The sequence below is a fragment of the Phlebotomus argentipes genome, unplaced genomic scaffold, assembly GCF_947086385.1.
Source record: "Phlebotomus argentipes unplaced genomic scaffold, Phlebotomus argentipes genome assembly scaffold_18, whole genome shotgun sequence".
NCBI lineage: Eukaryota > Metazoa > Arthropoda > Insecta > Diptera > Psychodidae > Phlebotomus > Phlebotomus argentipes.
In genome coordinates this window covers 12158484-12177358 of record NW_026776177.1, presented here as the reverse complement: position 1 = coordinate 12177358, position 18875 = coordinate 12158484, and the positions used below count along the sequence as shown (strand labels likewise).

The 18875-nt window shown below is 41.3% G+C and overlaps 1 protein-coding gene across 11 annotated transcripts; it reads left to right on the top strand.

Moving 5' to 3' along the window:
* Positions 1-59: 59 nt before the first annotated feature.
* LOC132261284 (arginine-glutamic acid dipeptide repeats protein) lies at positions 60-18667 on the top strand. Of its 11 annotated transcripts, none has more exons than XM_059760028.1 (16): positions 60-267; positions 6412-6554; positions 11367-11520; positions 11610-11689; positions 11904-12248; positions 12351-15985; positions 16049-16256; positions 16319-16410; positions 16529-16588; positions 16859-16957; positions 17170-17243; positions 17327-17373; positions 17455-17548; positions 17736-17830; positions 17891-17946; positions 18010-18667. In XM_059760028.1, exons 2-16 carry the CDS (start codon positions 6507-6509, stop codon positions 18068-18070), a joined length of 5148 nt encoding a protein of 1715 aa, XP_059616011.1. In that variant the 5' UTR covers positions 60-267; positions 6412-6506; the 3' UTR covers positions 18071-18667. The 11 variants fall into 11 exon arrangements, with proteins under 11 accessions (XP_059616011.1, XP_059616009.1, XP_059616016.1 ...); XM_059760026.1 differs by having other exon boundaries at positions 11598-11689; XM_059760033.1 differs by having other exon boundaries at positions 6412-6569; positions 16322-16410.
* The last annotated feature ends 208 nt before the right edge of the window (positions 18668-18875 follow it).

Sequence of the window (18875 nt, the reverse complement as noted above, 5' to 3'; positions counted from 1 at the left end):
CCACTGGAGCGGATAACACAAGAGGTCGCTAGGTGTAATTGAAGTCAAAATGGCTGCCCAACGAGTCTCGGCAGACCATTATTGTGTGAAAAGTGTCTAAAAATTGCCAATAAAGTGCTCTTGAATTGCAGAAAACTGTGTAAAAATGTCCTCGTGTGGTGTATAAATTAATGTACATTGCATTTACTGTGGAGTACTCTGGATTTTGCCGTGAATTTTGTGATTTTCTCTCGTGTCTGACAAGCAGCCAGGATGCACTTGTGAATGGTAAACTGACGCAGATATTTTTTCATTGAACAATAACACCCTTCATGAGATGTTTGCATTGTCCGGGAGCGTTCCTTGTGCTTCGCAACAGACTTGTGGGTGGAGTATGTGATATTATGGGGTTGTTCTGATGAAATTATGGGTGTAGGAGTGTTCAGAAAATCCGGGTGGTTTTCTTGCGATGAGCTCCATGGGGGCCCTCAAATTGTCTCCCGGACTGTTTATCAACTCTCCTCGGTCCTCTGTGGCTTGTCTGGGTGACTTTATGGTAAACAGGTTGGCGGGGGATGACAAGGAAGTGGTCTATTGGGCAAAAATCAATCGACGCGCGAACAAAGCATTTCCACCATTTTCCTCCCGTGCCTCCGGACCAATTAATTTGTTGACTCTCCGTCTCCGCAGCCGTGATGGGCTCCCCAGCGCTGTGGCTCGCTTATTTGTTCAATTGCCTCACAAATCGCTTAATTCAATTAATCATTCCTCGCGTAATTAGCACTTTTTTCATCCGCGCACTGCCTTCAGAATTTCCCAGAAAGCCAGGCATTTCATCTCAATTTACGGGTATTTTCCATTGCAAGACGCCTTTTCCCTTTGCGTCCGAGTTTATTGGTCTCGAGAGAAAATTCGGGGACGTGCACTTGAAAACTGTGGAGTGGGTGAGGAGGACACACTTGGCTGCAATCTCCCCGATATCACAAAAAGAAGGCATTTCCCTAAAGATCAGGGGTGAAATTGTTTGTCGCAGCGACAAGACAATTTTGTAGTAGTTTGCCAAATATTCGTCAATGCGACTAATTTGTCAATTTTTTTCCTATCGCTCTTCTGAGTCTGGCAATCGTCCAACCAAGCGAATGGTAATTAGAGATAATTCTGCTTCAGAGGGGAGGAATAAATTGATTTCGACGATGAGAAATTGATAGTAAAAGCTGAATTTATAGCGAAACGTACAAGTAAAAGTCGATAAAGACGGTGCCAGAAGTACAATTTACAATTATTGATTAGCACGCCAAACCGAATGATATTCTTCTTGTCAAGTGTGCTTTTGGCAAGAAAAAGGCAAGGAAAAGTATGTCAAAAATCTCAGTTCACAAGTGGATTCTCCATTCTGTAAGGAAAGCGCGTGTATTATCGCATATTTCAGCGACATAAAAGGTGTGTGTTGGAAGTACCTTGTCGCGATAACGCCGATTAACTTTGCTTTCTGCAGAAATGGCAAAAAAGTGAGATTCCATGTGGAAGAAAGGGCGATAAAGAAGTCAAATAATCGGACTTGCTAAGTCTTCTCGACTCCCTTTTTGAATGTACAAAGAGCTTAAATTAAAAGACTTGTGGCAGAGTAATTAGTCAGCCATCTGAAATGATTTTATTAAGGTTTGCAATACAGATAGAAGGCAATCAATTTACATCGTCGTATTAAACCAAATTTTCCACATGTCGAAGTTGGCTTGGAGATGTAATAATTCCCTTGACAGCACTTAATTTTCTTTTATTTCTCCCGCGCTACTAAAGGGAAAATGGGGCGAGAAAATTGACCTAATTTTTTCTCTTGTGAATTAATTTTGGCCTCCCGATTTTACCTTCTACCAAAAGGTTGTTCTGAAAAGGACGCAAAATGTCACATCCTTTGGCGCGCGCTAGCCGAAGGAGTCTTCAAAACATGGGAGTGGAAACTTGTCAATTATTGATTGATTAATGCCGTGAATGTTTCCCGCATGCCTTTGGCGAGAATGTGGCCAAAAATAGAATTGAGATTCAATGACACTGTGAATGGATTTTCTCATGGGGCGCCCAAGAGGCTTGAAAATTGAAATTTTATCGCGAAATGTGTTGAAAATTGACACGGCCTCTCTCATCTTTCTATACCTACACTCGGACAGACGGAGGTCTTCTGGAACGTGTTGGTGGTTAGAATAGAGAAGAGAGGGAGAAAGAGAGAGAGAGAGATTTCTCGGTGAAATCCATTAGGCGAGAGATTTGTGAAGTTTGCTTCTCCTTCTTGAATTTCTTTAACTCTTATTGTGGGTTAAACCACGACAAATTGATTTGTCAAGAAACATATATTTTTCCAATTTCCTCCAATATTTCATTTCTCTCTTTCTTCTTGTTTGATGAAAAATTTATTCATAAATTTCTGTGGTGTTGAACAGAGTGTTGAATTTCATCACCACAGAAATGTTGTGCTGTGGCTGTGAGAGAGTGAGAAAAGAGAGGAAAATGAAAATTCCAAGACATATTCTTTGTGTTTACTCAACAAATTGTCACTCTATATTTAATGAATGATTTTACACAATAATATAATAAAACAGTGGAAAGAGGAAATGTTAGAGAGTATATTTTTCAAAATCATTTCACGGATCTTCTGTGGATATCCTTTGCTGTATGCAGTGTCAATGAACATCACTCCCCAATTAGCACATGGAAGTTTAATCCCTTTTCTCTGTGGTTTTTATTTGACTTTGGCATTCACATATGCGTTTTGTGTGTGGCATTTTGCCGTTTCAACTTACCACGAGCAGCAATCGTCCAATATGTTGCCCAGTAGTGATGAAGAGCCGGAGGTGAAGTGAATTGTATTCCATCTACCTGTTATTAATTTCACCTCGGCGCGACTCAACAATAATAATAATTTGTACAGAATGAGAAGAGACGAGGAGGCATGCTTGAATGCAAGAGAAAAAAAAGAGAAGCAAGAAGAAAAAGAAGCGTATATGAAATGGTTGGAAGAAGGATGAAAGGCGCTTTAACACTTCTCTGATCTCTGATTTCACGCCCAGAGCGTGTGTCCTCAAAAACACTGCATTTGAGGATGAACGCTGAGTTCTGAAGACCTCCTGTCGTGTGTCTTTTCGAAGATGAAGAGACACAAGATCGCGCGGTGAAGCGACAGATGACGATATTTCGATTAGGTTTGCGGTGTTTAAAACCACACAAACACAACTAGTTTATGGTAAATTTATGCGAGAGCATGAAAAAAGTATTGTACGATGGGTAGAGAGAAGAATGGCAAATGATTCGCCTCCAGCATATACAATTTCCACAAGCCTTTCTCCATCTCTTTCCACAGCGAAATACTTGGATTGTTATTAGCATTCTGCCTCGGGCAAGATGGTCAGTGGTCTAGTAAGTAAAAGAGGAAAGGAATTATCAATGAAGAGTGCCCTTTTCCCAAAGATGCAAATCTTGATTTTTTGGTGGCTTCGATTGGTTTCCTGCGAAAAGTGCTTAAACAAAAAATCCAAAGCTAAAATGACTTTAAAAGATTCAGTCCTCCAGAAGAGCGAAGGCGACAAGAAATGATTATATGACTACGTCATGCTTCCAGATGACAACCAAATTGAATAAAAATGTCAATATTAGTCAATTACTGACTTAAAATGTGTGAATATCTTAATTAATTGAAGCTTCTTCTATATTGAGCCAAAATCAACATAAAGCCAAATGTTGAAGAGACCCGAAATGAAGGAAATTGAGTGTAAAAATAATATGAGAAGAAAGTTTTATTTCACTATATATATACATTCGTAGCATCGTAAAAATGCACGTTGCCCATATATTCTTGCCCTGAAGTGAGACATTTTGGTCGATTTCTTTCTCCTTTCCTCGCATTTACGGTGGTTTCACAGTAAAAATCTTATTAAACTATTTGACATATTTGTCGACAAAGAGTTCGTTTCTCATAAATCTTCATTTTTAGAGGCGTTCACTTTGCCCTGAGAAAGAGTGACTGTGTGTGCGAGCGTGTGTTTGTTGTGTGGAAGAAAGAGAAGAGAAAGAAGGTGGCGTTCTTAAGAAGTGAGGATAACTTTAAATATTCAATAAGCTACTGGTATTAACACTGACTAAAGACACTGTTTAGATGAGAGAGAGGGAGAGAGAGTCCCTTGTGAGAAGATGAGGTGGAATGTGGAAGGAGAGATAGTCAGTCCGGTGGTTATCAGAAAAGTCACCGCTTTTTAATGCTTTGCAGCACTGGTAATCGGTTAAATATACAACTGATAAAATTTTATTGATTTTCTTGGGTGGCCTTTTTGCACACACCATCATTGGAGGGAATTACTTGAAAATGATTGCCAATAAAAAGTTGAGTCAATTGATTTGTGGTGTGTCGATGATCAATAAAATATACAACCCCACAGTGTGTTGAATTCACATGAAATTATCATCTTTTTCTTTTGTGAAAATGAATTTTAAATTTGAATGGGCACATTATGTAGAGTGTGAAATGTGTAATTTACCCTCAACACACCCATTTAATCATGAAGGATTTGACATTATGCAAAAAAAAATCCACCCCTGAGTGAAATGTTAGACGAAAGTGAGAGAGAGAAAGTTTCTCTTTAAACTGCCCTCAGCGGGAAGTTTAATGGGATAAAAGTGTCGTTAATTAGGAGTGTGTTAATCAAACATAATTATTTTACACTCTGAAAGTGGAGAATGAGAGAATGTGTAATATTTTGATAATGCTTCTTAGTGTAATTTTTGCCTGTTTTTCCACCACACCAAAGTCAAGAGTGTGAGGATTAAGGGCGTCTAATACACAGTGCGAGAGTATTTAAATGTCATTCACTCTCCCCTCGGTTTTTTGGGGATGACGGCAACAGTTCGGTGGAGGTCTTTTTTTACTTCTTCCTGCCTCTTCTACACCTCTCAGGGGGTTTGCAAATGGGTGTGATGCGGTGGCTTCCGTCGGTGCGCACGCGTCCTCAAACAACCCCAGTAATGGTGCTTCTCTGCGATGAGGTGAGGGTGACGGGGTGGCAATTGCCAGATTGCCAAGGGAGGACGAGAGTTGCCTGAGGACGAGGGGAGAAAATTGTATAGAGATGCTGGAGTTATTCATCAAAGTAACGAGCGACTAATAAAGCTCTCTATGTCATTTAACAGTCCGACCAACATTCTCTGTGTCCGAACGCAAGGAAAAAGTGACCAAAATATTATATTGCAGGAATGTTTCATGGAGATAATGGGCCAATAAGGGTGACAATAGAGTGATTTTGATGTGATAGGAGTGCCGGAAGAAAATTTGATTTAATCAGAAGTGTTGTTCGTCCTCTCGATTGATTTTTTCCCGCCATTACAAAGAGCACACCAATTTTCCAGCATAGTCCATGAGTACAATTAATTCTCTAAAATAATGATACACTTTAGCTTCACTAAATATGGGCTCTAACTCAAGGAGCACGAAGGCACTATAAAATTATTAACATTTGCAATTAATTGATCATAAACACGCAATTCACTTCTTTCTGGCACTCATCATTTTCTCTTGCTGAAAAAGTCCAGAGACGAACTTTAGCGTCTGTCTCTCTACTTATTTTCCAAAAGTAAAGTGAAAATTAAACTTCTATTGTTTATAAAGTTAATCACTTGTGTAAACACTGCAATTTTTGCGACCCAAGAGTACATTTTCATGTTTCTCTTGTTCACTCACATTCGTTCACCGTGGAAACAATCATAGAAACAATCAGTGAAAATATAGCAGATAGTTTTTCCTGTATACATATGTGTGTGTGTGTGTGGAAGAGAGAGAAGAAATGCGGTTGTTTGCTTTTAGAAGGCATCATTTATTTATACGGTGAGAGATTTTTAAGCCATAAAGTCTTTTCTTTCTACTTCCTTTGCAATATCATCTGAAGCGCGGACATGCGGTGAAAAAAGAGCAGAAGAAAATGCACATTTACGCTTAGTCGCACTATAATTTTCCGGTTAGGGAATTTCTATCTATGTATTTTGGGTGTGATTGTTGGGCTACTGCTAAGCTCAGTTGGGTGAATTTTGTTACATTGTAATAGCAATTTCAAAGTCAATATTTGATATCAAACGCTTGAGATATAGTCATGTTATCTGCTTAATTAATACGACCTATTCGATAATTTGGGGTCACATGACCTTCTCAGGCTCGGTTTTCTAGGCATTCCTTATACATACAAGGATCTAGGGTGTGATGTTTAAAAAATAGTTCTTTCTAAGTACGCTGTTGAGAGTGAGAAAAAAGTTGGATGAAGTGAAATGTTGCATAATGTTAATATTTTGGATGAAGTCTTTAGCGTCATACATATGTGTATTAGTGTGCAAAAATCACAGCGGGTGATTGCTGAGTGAACAGCAAAGTGTTAATCTCTCTCTCTCTCTCTACATTTGCAGAACTCATCCATCCGAGCCAACCGTCGACTTTACAGTGACCGTGACGACGCCATCGACGTCACGACGAGCCTACACTTCGTAACAGCTTGGACGGCATGGCGGCCTCCACTCAGGGCGAAATAAGAGTGGGTCCTGGCCACCAGGTAAACGATATCTATGTACGTAATTCATCCAAAATCACGGTAACAAATTCAAAATTTTTCCAAATTTATCATTTATTTAATACCCTTTATTCTGTTTCCCCACCTTTTGATTCTTTGTTCCCTTTGATTTGGTTCTCTATTTCCCCCCAATATTCTGATACTTTATGTTTTTGGTGAGTTTATTACCAAATTTTGTGAAGTCGTTGACGATAAAAAAAAAGAAGAAATAGAATTGTGTTGGACGATCAAAGAAGAGGGGCGCACTTTTTCGAAAGTAGTTTCAACTACAAGATATACTTTTGAGTGTTGTATTGCATTATTATTTACCTCTCGTCTTGATTTATTTTCGTGTGCCTCTCGTTAAAGTCTGACCAAAGAGGAGAGATTGGATTCTTTTTGAGAGTGTTTTTTTTCTGTACATACTTTGAGGCATAATTTTTATTGGGAAGTTTGCTAGTTGCATATTATGATATTCTGTAAATATTTCTCAACATATGGTATGTGTTTAATTTTCCTTTATCAACTGTGTAAATCGTAGAAGAGAGCGAGAGAGAGAGTATTAAATATTTAATGATTGCGATATTGGATCATTTTGGTGGCAGAGTGGATAAAGGTAAACTGTGATTGATTGGTTTGCGCTTTATTACTTCTCACCTCTTTTGCTGTAAATGGCCACACAAAAGGAACTCCTACGCTGTGTAGATTATATCGATAGGAAAAGAGGATTAATAGATTAATTATATTGTGCGGTATTTTCTGTAAATTAAACCATTAAACTGCCCTTTTATTCCACACAGTGGTTCGCATTGGGAAAACCATGTAATTCACTCAATTTTGCAAATTTGGAAGTTGATGATTTTCCAATGGTTGTGCCCACACAATCAATGGTCTCTGAATGTGGGCGCTTTGGAAAGGGGTTGAATTTAAATTGAATTATCGAGTTTATGTCACACGAGCTGATTGAGATTGAAACTGCAAAATTAACTGTTCAATTTCATTTAAATTCCATTGATTGATTCAAGTGTTGAACCTACGAGCGAGGATGAGGGAGGCTGAGAGCGAAGACTCATATGAAATTATAATGATTCTAATCGAATATTTTGTAGATTCTGGACTGATTAGTATGCCGGCAAGGCAATGTTGCATTTTATTCGATGTTAGGGTAGATCAATAAGCGCGTTCTCCGTTCTGGCAAATGTTGATTAATTTACCTAACTCACAGAGGGTGGCTGATGGCAAATGACGATGGGAATACTGATAAGGGTTTGGCATGGGAGGTTTTCAACCATTATTTAGCATGAAATCACTAGTGCCACATTATAAGTGTGCAAATCTGTGTGTAAAATAAACAAAAGGAGGAAGAGAACTGTATATAGCTCTAATTCATGAATTCTCTATTGCGCTTAACAGAGCAATTTTCACTTTATACACACACAATGTCAGACTTGACTAGGTTTGGGCTGAATGTTTGACGTTGAGGGTGAATAACATCCCTTAAATCGATGAGAAAATTGGACGTGAGGAAGGGACAAGTTGCAGGCACAGAATCAGTCACTTCATTTGACCACTGCACTGTGCACAGCCCAGTTGAAATTGAATACGTTTCAGATTGTTATCTGTAAATTGAGAGGGAATGAAAAATTGTGGGCGATTTCTTATTTTAACATTAAAGAAACCTCAGAACGAAATGAAGGCTAAAAGTACCTACCTAAAGTTTGTATGGGAGAAAATAGTGACCGCATTTAGTGTTGCTATAGTATATTTTTACTTGAAGTTAGCTGGATTTTTGGTTCATAACATATTCCGTCGGGTGATTCTTGTGAATATTGCAGTATGGATAGATGAAAGCATTGACAACTGGGTAGGTGATTTTCGAACAAACTCTTCCTCTCTGTCTATCTTTCTGATCAGGGTGGAAAAATCGACCCCTATATTGGATTTGTGGTTATATCTGAGCACCGAGGTGCAAGCGAGAAGGACTGAGAGTTGAGGGAACAAAGGAGGAAAAATCCCTTGATAAATTATACATACAAATAGTGGATGCTTTTCTTCAGCACTTCAATCGTTAACCCGGCACAAATTTGTTCACCCCGAAGCGATTTAGTCTCTGACGAGGGGTGAAAACATTCATAGAGAGATGATCTGACTATATATCTATTGGGGTAATGCATTTCACATCCTTCTCTTGGCTGAATAAGTGAAAAATCACGTAGAGAGATTCTCTGCACCACGAGTTGTGGGAATTTTAACATGCAATTTACTTCCCTCGAATGTGTGATCATAAAAATGAAATTGGTTATTATGACGGGACGAGAAAATGTCTCTAGGAATTCGGTGGGCAATTTAAATGTGGGCCATGTTGTAAAATGGCAAGAGTAACTTTTGTAACAAGATTATCTCACCTGAAATCCAGTTAAGCGATTTAGGGAGGGTCTGAAAGATGGTAAAATGAGGAAATTTTTGGGTATATTTTTACCTGAAAATTTGAGAAATGCAGACGATTTACCAGTCGAAACTGGTGTGTGTCGAATTAATTTAGAGGAGCACAGTTTGAATGTTTGCTATCTAATCATGCGAACAGGGAGATTTCCTACAAGTGCTTTTGATATAGAGAAGACTCCCGAAAATGCCATGTTGGGCCACAGATTAAATTTGACGTCTTATCTGTAATTAAAATGTGATTTTCGCATGGTGTGGCAGTCAATGAAGACGCTCCTCGAGATATATAAGAAAGGGGGGAGAAGCTTAGGGAATGGATTTGGCTAAATACATAGATATGGGGATATTAACATAAATCCAATAAGTGTATGGTATTAAATGGATAATAAGTGATTACTTGTTGACAAATGCTGTTCTGCAATGAAAATGTGCGTATAAAAATTGTCTCGAGGGTGAGGAAATAATACTGGGTGTATTCATTAAGTTTTAACATGCATACCCACAATGATATGATGATCTTTTTATAGGGATTGCCTGGGAAATATATAAAATTTATGTGATGCGAATGTTGTATGCTGTTTTTCGATGGGTGTATATCAAAAATACATTATTTCCATCCACCATTTTTGTCGCATGATGGAAATATTGTCCAAAAATATTTCACACAAGCTTAACATTGCTATAAAATGGTCTCGTGGAATGTATACTTCTGTGGTTTTGCTGTTATTTGTGCCAAAAGAGTATCAAAAATTTATGTGCAGTCCGAAATAATAGCAATGGAATTAGGCATATTCTTTTTTTTTATACGTGTCGGAAAACTGAATTATGGATATTCTAAGAGTAAAGAAAATGAGTACAAAATTATTTCATAAAGGACAAATCGTTTCCACTCCACCATCGGAAAGATTAATCTTTTTTTTTCATATCCAATATCGCAATTATTTCCACACATTTTTTAATTGTGAAATCATAAAACGACGAGAACAATTTTATCAATATTTTGAAATGCTTTTGTTATGTGTGTAAAATCCTCTTGTCAATGGACTATTTTTCTCTGAATTATTATCTGTATTTTCCTTAAGAAGTCTTTATTTTAATTTGAAGAAAAAAAATGACCCCTTGTTACCATCATCACTTGCTAATCACAAAGACACTCATCTCATTATCATCATCATTAGAATATTATTGTGTGTAGATTAGCTTTGCTGATTACTTTGGTTCACGAAATAACTCTTTGTGAATTGGGCGAATGTGTTTGTTGGTCTTCTTTTTTTGGCCTTTAATTGCGTAAGTCGCCTTTTTGCGTTCTAAACAATAGATTTACTTATTGTTTTTTTTTGTTCAATATCAATTTCATTAAGAAGTGTTTTTTACTTAAATCCCCAATATCGATATCTTTGAGATGAATGCGGGAGATTTATGGGCGCGCTGACGGAAGCATTTTAGTAAAGGAGAAAAAATACAGCAGCCGCTCGAGAAACTCTTATGGAAAAGAGCTCTCCTAAGCAATTTGTACAAAGCAACAATGTAGTTCTATGTTATTGTCTTCTTTTTTCATCATAGAAACAATAAACAAAGTATAAAATGCGATATATTTGATTTTTTCCTCCTCCTGTGAACGTCACTTACTTTCTGCTGCTGCGATAGTCAAAGTTGTAACTTAAATTTTTCCAAACTAAATTGTGTAAATAACTCAGAAGAGAGTAAATGTACTTCATCTGTAAAGATGTTAAAGAAGAAAAATGAATGAAATATTTGGGCATGAAGAGAAATTTCACACACAATGAATTGATATTTTTGAAGAAGAGTTTATTCATTCTGAGAGTGTGTAAATATTTTATGAGACAACAGAGAGAATTTTAACAAGTTTAACTAAGAGTCATTTTATAAATATCTTCAAGCATTGATTGAGTAATTTTTCACCTTAACAGCTCTCTTCTCTTTCATCTTTTCCTGGGAATTATTTTTCAACAAAACTGTTGTGAAGAATCACGGCAAAGAAAAGGAGGAAAACACATTTAAGTTGGATGAAAAGTTTTCAAAGAAGAACAATTACATTTGCCTGTTGTTTGCCTAATTTAAGTTACTCCTTTCTTTTCTGAGTGGATTTTAATTGTAGTTTTATCAAATAGAGTTTTTCGTAGGGTAATTTTTACATATGATAAAGAAAAGTTAGGGTGAACATTAAACTTAATTACTGCATTATTTTGATGAGAAAAGAGTTATTAAGTGTGCCAAGAATTTAGCACTGAAAGGTAGCGTGAATGTTTGCGCGTGTGAGTGTGTGAGAGAGAAATTGAATGTTGAACAAATTAATCTAACGCGGTATGAGTATCTTTTTTCCTCACGCTATGATTGGGGATATTCTTAAAGGCCAAGTTACCAGATTATCAGCCAATTTCGAAGTACCAAATCGACAAGGACTCTGACCGTGACCTGGAAGATCCCCGATGGAGTCCGGGAGTTGTTTTGGATGGTGATTTGATGATGTACTTACGTGCAGCTCGATCAATGGCCGCGTTTCAAGGTAAATGCATTCACTGTCTTGACATCTCTTTTTCTTCCAACGCGATTGTATGCTAGGACAGAAGCTAATTGGGATAGATATGACGATAGGTATGTGCGATGGAGGCTCACCCGAGGATGGATGTTTAGCTGCTAGCAGGGACGATACAACAATAAACGCATTGGACGTTGTGAGTATTCTCTATTATTATTTTGTATGTTTCTGGTTCAAGTTCGCATCTCCAGTGCTTGCAGTGCTGTTATTATTCAAGTGATTTTAAAGTAATGAGATTCAGAGAGAGAAAAAATTTAATTTGCAATTATGTTTTGAATAAATATTCAAATCTGCATCTTGCTTAAATTGACAAAGATGAATAGAAACCTCTCTCTTTCTTTTTCCAACAGTTACACGATTCAGGTTATGATCCTGGAAAAGCTCTTCAGACATTAGTAAAGTGTCCCGTACCAAAGGGTATCGATAAAAAGTGGACTGAGGACGAAACGAAGCGTTTTATAAAGGGACTTCGTCAATTTGGCAAGAACTTCTTTCGCATTCACAAGGATCTTTTGCCGCACAAGCAGACGCCAGAACTTGTTGAATTTTACTACTTGTGGAAGAAGACACCGGGGGCGAATAATAATCGCCCGCATCGACGACGCCGTCAAGGCTCATTGAGACGTATACGAAATACAAGGGCGACCAATTCAACGCCAAGCACGAAGAAGGAGGAGACACCAGAACCGGCATCGGTGAGTACTAGAGATTGTATTTTCGGTGCTGGATGAAACGAATTTTGAGGTATGTTTTAATGACTGACACAATCACCTTTGCTTCGATCTTGCAATCTGCAGGAACAGAGACCATCGCCTGTTTCCAAGGAGGAGAACAGTTCATTGACTGAGGACGACGCTAGTGAGTGTGATAGCGACTCGAGTGCTACGAATAAGAGATCAACTCCAGCTGGAAGTGACTTTCTCGGTGACGAATCACCATCGAGGATGCGAACGAGGAACAAGCAGTCGTCCAAAGATCAGCCGAGCAGTAAGAGGCCGAAGCGTGGCACTGACACGCCGGACGCAACAGCTGAGAGTCCGAGAACACCAAATAAAGCTGACAAGAAGAAGAGCAAAACTGAGACACCGAACAAGGGGCGGAAGAGGCAGAATGACGCTAGTGACGAGAGTGATGAGAAGGACAAGAGGAAGCGTTCTGATACACCGTCAGAGAGTGGAAATTCAGACAGTCGTCCAGAGTCTGTTCTCGACGAAGTGGAGAATCCAACGGAGTCTCCGGAAGCGTTGTCTGGCTCTGGGAGTGTGTCCAAGGAGGCGGAGGAGAAGGCTCTTGATCCGCTGTCGGTTCAAGCGCCCGTGGAGAGCAGTTTGAGCAGTGGGTCGAATGCGAAGGAGGCGGAAGAGGAGTTGATAGTTCTGAGTAAGCCTGAAGAGCCTGTGGCGCTGGTGACGGAAGTGAGCGATGCAAAGACGCCATCTCCGGAGGAGGATTCGAAGAGTGTAGAGAAGAAAGTGGATGAGGATTCATCGTCCTCGTCATCGACGAAGGAGTGTCCACAGGAGATGCTCTCTAAGATTGCCAATATGAAGCAAGAGGTGAATCCGATTCCTGCTCCGAGTGACTTCAGTCAACCGCCGTCTCAGCCACAGCAGGCATCTCAGAAGGATGTGGTGTTCATTAAGCGTGAACCTGGCGAAGATTCACTGGAGGAGAGCAGCACATCGAATAGCAATCCTGAGGTGCAGGATGTTAAGTGCAAGGTGGAGATAAAGACTGAAGGAAAGGTGCAAAGTGAAGATGTGGCATCGGAGGCGAAGTATGATCCGGAAATGAAGCCTACCTATGAGGCAACGGTGAAGTATCCGCCATCAGATATGAAATTCCCAGGATCAGAGGAGCCAATGAAGTATGGTGATCCACTGAAGTACAGTGCAGACATTATAATGAAGTATCCAACGGACATGAGTGGAAAGTATCAGGCGCCCATTGATGCCACGAAGTACGGGAGTGGCCAGGAGGCGCCGATTAAGTATGAGATGAAGCCGTACATTGATCAGCCGCAGAATCTCAAGTATCCTGAGGGGGCACTCAAGCCGTATCCTGAAAGTGCGCTAAAAATGCCACCGAGTGGTCAGCCGGTGCCGCAGGATTCTGTGCATATGCTGAAAGGTGCTTATCCAGCGCCGGATTTGAAGGGATACCCACCAAATATCAAGTACACTCCGCCTCCAGCGGATGCAATGAAGTACGGTGGGAATGAACCGGTGAGTCCGGTGATGGGTAAGTCTCACTTTGGTGAGCCTGGACCGACGCCGCCACACGGAATTCCCCGATCACCCTATGATACACCACCCATGGTGAAGTTTGGTGATCCGATGATGAAGTACCATGGAATGGGCGTGCCCACAACCCAGGGACACAATCCGGAGGCGCAACAGCATGGCATGAAGTATCCTCCTGAGGGTGGGAGCATGATAAAGAGTCAATTTTCGGCAGATAATCTCATAAAGGGCGCCTATGATTCGCCGGGAATGAAGTATCCACCATCTGAAAGTCCTCTGGATGCATCTTCACGATCCACACCCAACCAGGACAGCCAGAGTAGCAATAGTAATTCTCAGCCACAACCTCTGCATCTTCATGGGAGTATCTCATCTCCTGTTCCACTCACATCTGCTCATTTGACACCGCAACAACCGACACCACTGATTGTCAGTCATCCGGGACTGTTGCCTCCTCTACCAGCGAATCATCCTTCCTTAATGAGCGCCTCAGCTTCTCCGTCGACGGTGCCACCGCCACCGACAATGCATCAGCCCCTGGCCATGCCACCGATCAGTGTTCCCTCATCCCTGAGTCAGGGTAGTTTGAAATTGCCACCTAATCCACTTCTGCCACCAACTGGACAGCAACATCCACTCCATAGGCCACATGAAGCACCACATCCGTCATCTGGACAGACAACTTCACCACATTCCCACCACCAGTCGGCCTCGTCGGCTCAGCGCAGGAGTCCTTCGCCCACGGCCGTGAGTGTGAGGAGTGACAGTGCGAGTAGTGTGGCTAGGGAGAGTGGACACTCAGCGCGGGCATCGCCGCCGCCACCAATTGCTGCAATGATTCCCAACAGTGCAATGGTGGGGCATCCTTTGCCACTCCATCTGGGCCATCATCCGTTGCCACCTCATCACCCAGCTCACCTCGGTGGGCCACTGGGTCACAATCCTCTGCTTCCACCCTCAATGCCTCTGCCGCTCTTGGGCGGACCACTGGCTGATCCTGGCCGACGCACGCCAATCTCATCTGCGAGTAGTCTTCACATGGGATCACTTCATAGCACGACGTCCCAATCACCTCACACTCCCAGCACATCTGCCCTGACGCCCAGCAGTTCATTCAACCGTGCCAGTCCGAGCACAGCTCCTCCTCCGGTGTCCCAATCATCTGGCCCTGGTGGGGTAGGAAGTGGACCACCGTCGCACCGACCGGGATCTCCGCTCCCCCTGACAGCGGGTCTGAGTCGCACGAGTCCATTGCATCTGGTGCCGCAGAGTCCAATTGCTGGCCACCACCCATCAGCAGCAGCTGCCCTGGCGGAGCGTGATCGCCATGCAATGCGCCAGCAATCACCACACATGACACCGCCACCAACGACCGCGGCTGCTGCCGCCTCATCTTTCATGCCCAGTCCACTCAGCAAGATGTACGGACCACCAGGAGCTGGTCAGCGCCATCTGGGCGCATCCCCACCGCCTCCATCGCACCATTTGCGACCCGGTGCCTCGCCACCTGTGGTCAGGCATCCGCAGATGCCACTCCCGTTGCCTCTGATCGGACCACCGGCCGGCATTCCCACGCCAATGGGTGTTCATCCGGCTGCGCAAAATGCCTACCCCCATCATCTCATCCACCCATCGATGTTCTATCCGCATCACCACAGTCCGTTCAATTCCCCATATCCGTACCATCCTTATGGACCCAGTTTTTCCTACATGAAGCCACCGCCACCTGGCGGGCCTCTTGAGCCCAGTGTCATTTCTCATCATCAGAGTGTGACTTCCCGATGCGAGGAAACGCCCACGCACGTGGAGAAGCAAATGACCATCACGAGTTCCCAAAGTGTGCAGCACAAGATCAAGAGTCAGCCACCGAAGACACCACAAACGCCAAGTTCTGGCAGTGCTCCGGGCAGTGGAGGACAGTATCCAAGTCCTGTGCATGCGTATCCACCGTCGCATCCGTTCCCCGAGAGCCCTCTGTCCAGCAAAACGAGCCACATGGACGCCCTGCGGGCACACGCTCATGCGGCGAGTAACAGCTTGGGTGGGCATCATCCGGTGGAGCCAGTGCACGTGGACATTGATCCGGATCCGGAGCCAGAGATTCCGAGTCCACCGCAGCACATCAATCGCGGACCGAGTCCGGAGGCGAAGCCTGACGACACAGAGTGTCACAGATCACAGTCTGCAATGTGAGTTGTCTGAAGTGGATGTTTTGAGTGAATTTCTCATGTGTTTTCTTCCTGTGTTTACAGATTTGTCCGACGGTGCGATCGTGGAGATTACAATTCGTGCACACGAACAGATTTGGAGTTTAAACCGGTGGCAGGTTCCACGCTGGCAAGGAAGCGTGAGGAGAGAGATAGGAAATTGGCTGAGAGGGAGCGTGAGAGGCGTCAGCAGCAGCAACAACAACAACAACAGCAGCAACAGCAGCAGCAGCAACAGCAGGCTCAGGCACAGGTTAGTAAATAAATGCCAGTGTCAGATTGATATTATAAGTGTAATGTGTTTTTGCTCTTCAGCAGGCCAAACTCAAGTCTGAGATCAAACCATTCAGCGACACTCCAGCTCTCAGGCAACTCTCAGAGTATGCCAGACCGCATGTGGCATTCAGGTAATGATGATGATGTTGACTGTGAGAAAAGTAGATTTTTCCGAAGCACAGAGAGACAGAGTTTGTTGCCAGAGAGGTTTTAGTTGATTCTAAAAGGTTGTTGTGTGCAAATTTTCAGCCCTGTTGAGCCAATGGTGCCACCATATCATCCAATGGGCCCAATGTATAGTAGAGAAAGGTAGTGTTTTCAATATTTGCATTTTATTTATACAAATACTCTGTTCATCCATCATTCATTATGAAAAATTGGGGCATCACTCCTTTTATCTATGGCTATTTTGGTCTCAAAACTCTAATATGCAATCGGAGGCTGTGTTTTCTTCCTTTCTCGCCATTTAGATATATACAAATACACACACAAATGCCTTATTAGCTATATATATATTGTGTAGATTTCAATGTCTCTTATTGATATTTTACCACTTTCTGCCATCCCCTTCGCTTATAGATTAATCAACAATTTCAGAGAATTTGAAGAGTTGAAGAATCAACAGGCAGCCGCTGTTGGGCCGGCAAATCCGCATTGGATGGAATTCTATCGCATGAGGTAATGATTTCTTCTTTTAATTTGACTTTCAACCCACACAGAAAAGTGAATAAAGTTGGAGAATTCTGTGAGAAACACGATAATTATTCTGAAAATAGGATTTACAATAAGATATTCAATTTGTGGTCTTATTATTTGCAAGTGTATGTATTGAAATTATTACTAATAGAGCTCTACCGTTTTTTTTTTTTCCTTTTCATCACGGTCTTCAGAGGCATTCATCCTTCGCAGTTTCCACTGTATGGAAATCCCGCGGCAATATCGCAGCTGGAGCGCGAGAGATTGGGTAAGAGAGAGATTTGTCTTCTTTTCAATGAGAATTTGTACTCAAATGATTGAAATCCAATTCCTTTTTCACATGTCTGTCAGGTATTCCGCCGCCTCATCATGTCGGACTCGATCCCAATGATCCAATGGTAAGTTCCTCCGCATGTGACTTCCAGGCCTTGAACACGCTAAATGCCTTGCTAATGGGAATCTCTCTCTTCTGCCCGTAGATCCGCCTAACGGGCGAATATCATGCCCATTCACACACTCATTTGCACTTACATTCGCAACAACAGCAGGAAGCGGCAGGATTTCAGCTACCACGTGAGTTTGTATTCGCAGATTGCCGGACCTGTGACAATTTTGTTTTGTTTCTTTTTTAAGAAAATAATGGCAAAGGAATGCGCGCGAATCTGCTTTTATTTACTCAATACAATTTATATACATATATTTATGAGGAAATTGTGATTGCATTTGTGGCTAATGAGTGATCAATTGTGTCTCTTTGTAGCGAATGTTCCACCGTACACTCGTCCGAATGTGTTGTTGCCTAGAGAGCCTCATCCTGATGTTCTCCTTCGCATGTCTTATGCTGATCAGATTCAGGTGAGATTTAAATTGTGTGCATTACGTATGAGAGATGTTCATTTGCTCTACAAATTGCAGGCCGCTGAATTCCAACGACTCGATCGGGCTCATTCATTCCACGAACAGTACTTTCGGTGAGTTGCTGAGAGCTGTGAAGTTGAAATTACTATCTAACGCCGAGAATTAATGTCTTGCAGGCATCACGAGAGGGAAATGAAGGTTAGAGCGCTGGAGGAAGCGACGCGTGGAAAACACTGAACCTTCCACGCGCAGTTCAAGCCGCTATGGTGATAACGTCACACAAGAGTCGTCACAATATCTAACATAATGTTCTCTTATTTTGTACTATAACTTGATAAGATCACTGAGGGTGTGTGTTATCAGAGAGAGAGATAGAGAGATATTTAGACATTGTGTGAAGGGCGATATCAAAGAAAGGATCAGCAGAGAGTTTATCAGAAAATCGACGATATCTCTGAGAAGGCAGAAGAATACCATGTAATTAATTAGTATAAGTGAATGGAAAGGAGAGTAATTTAGTGCTATGTTTTGTGTTCCAAGTGATGATTATGAGGAGTATTACAAGTTCTGGAGAGTTAGAAATTATTAATCGACAAGTAATAATTACATCTAAATAGAAGGATTAGTAATTTAATTTTAAATGGAACTTGCGAGAGAGGAAAATCTTCAATTTAGTGGTATATAAAAATTAATAAGAAAAAAGCGCTTTTTAACGTTTCATGTCTGCCAATAATGTCATTTAATTATTAATAATATCAAAGTGGAAAGAGAAAGAAAAATTATCAATCTAAATTACATTTAATTATATTAAGTAACAAAAAAAAACAAGAAAAATCAATGATGAATCAAAGATTGATGGAAGAATCAAAAAAAGAAGAATAGTAAGGAATTTGACCAAAAGAAAGACAGTTTGAGAACATGAAACCTTTCCCTCAGAATTTAGTTGTATTATTTACACACTTTCACTCTTCAATATTTGTAATGGATTAATAGTAATTTTTGTGATTTTGCTTCAAATGTCCTGCTTTTTAGCACTTTGTAT

Coding starts and splice junctions, on each gene's coding strand:
- LOC132261284 (XM_059760022.1), top strand. CDS start 6,507: ATGGCGGCCTCCACTCAGGGCGAAATAAGAGTGGGTCCTGGCCACCAG. Junction 17,374..17,454: donor TCGATCCCAATGATCCAATG/GTAAGTTCCTCC, acceptor TTCTGCCCGTAG/ATCCGCCTAACGGGCGAATA. Junction 17,549..17,735: donor GGCAGGATTTCAGCTACCAC/GTGAGTTTGTAT, acceptor GTCTCTTTGTAG/CGAATGTTCCACCGTACACT.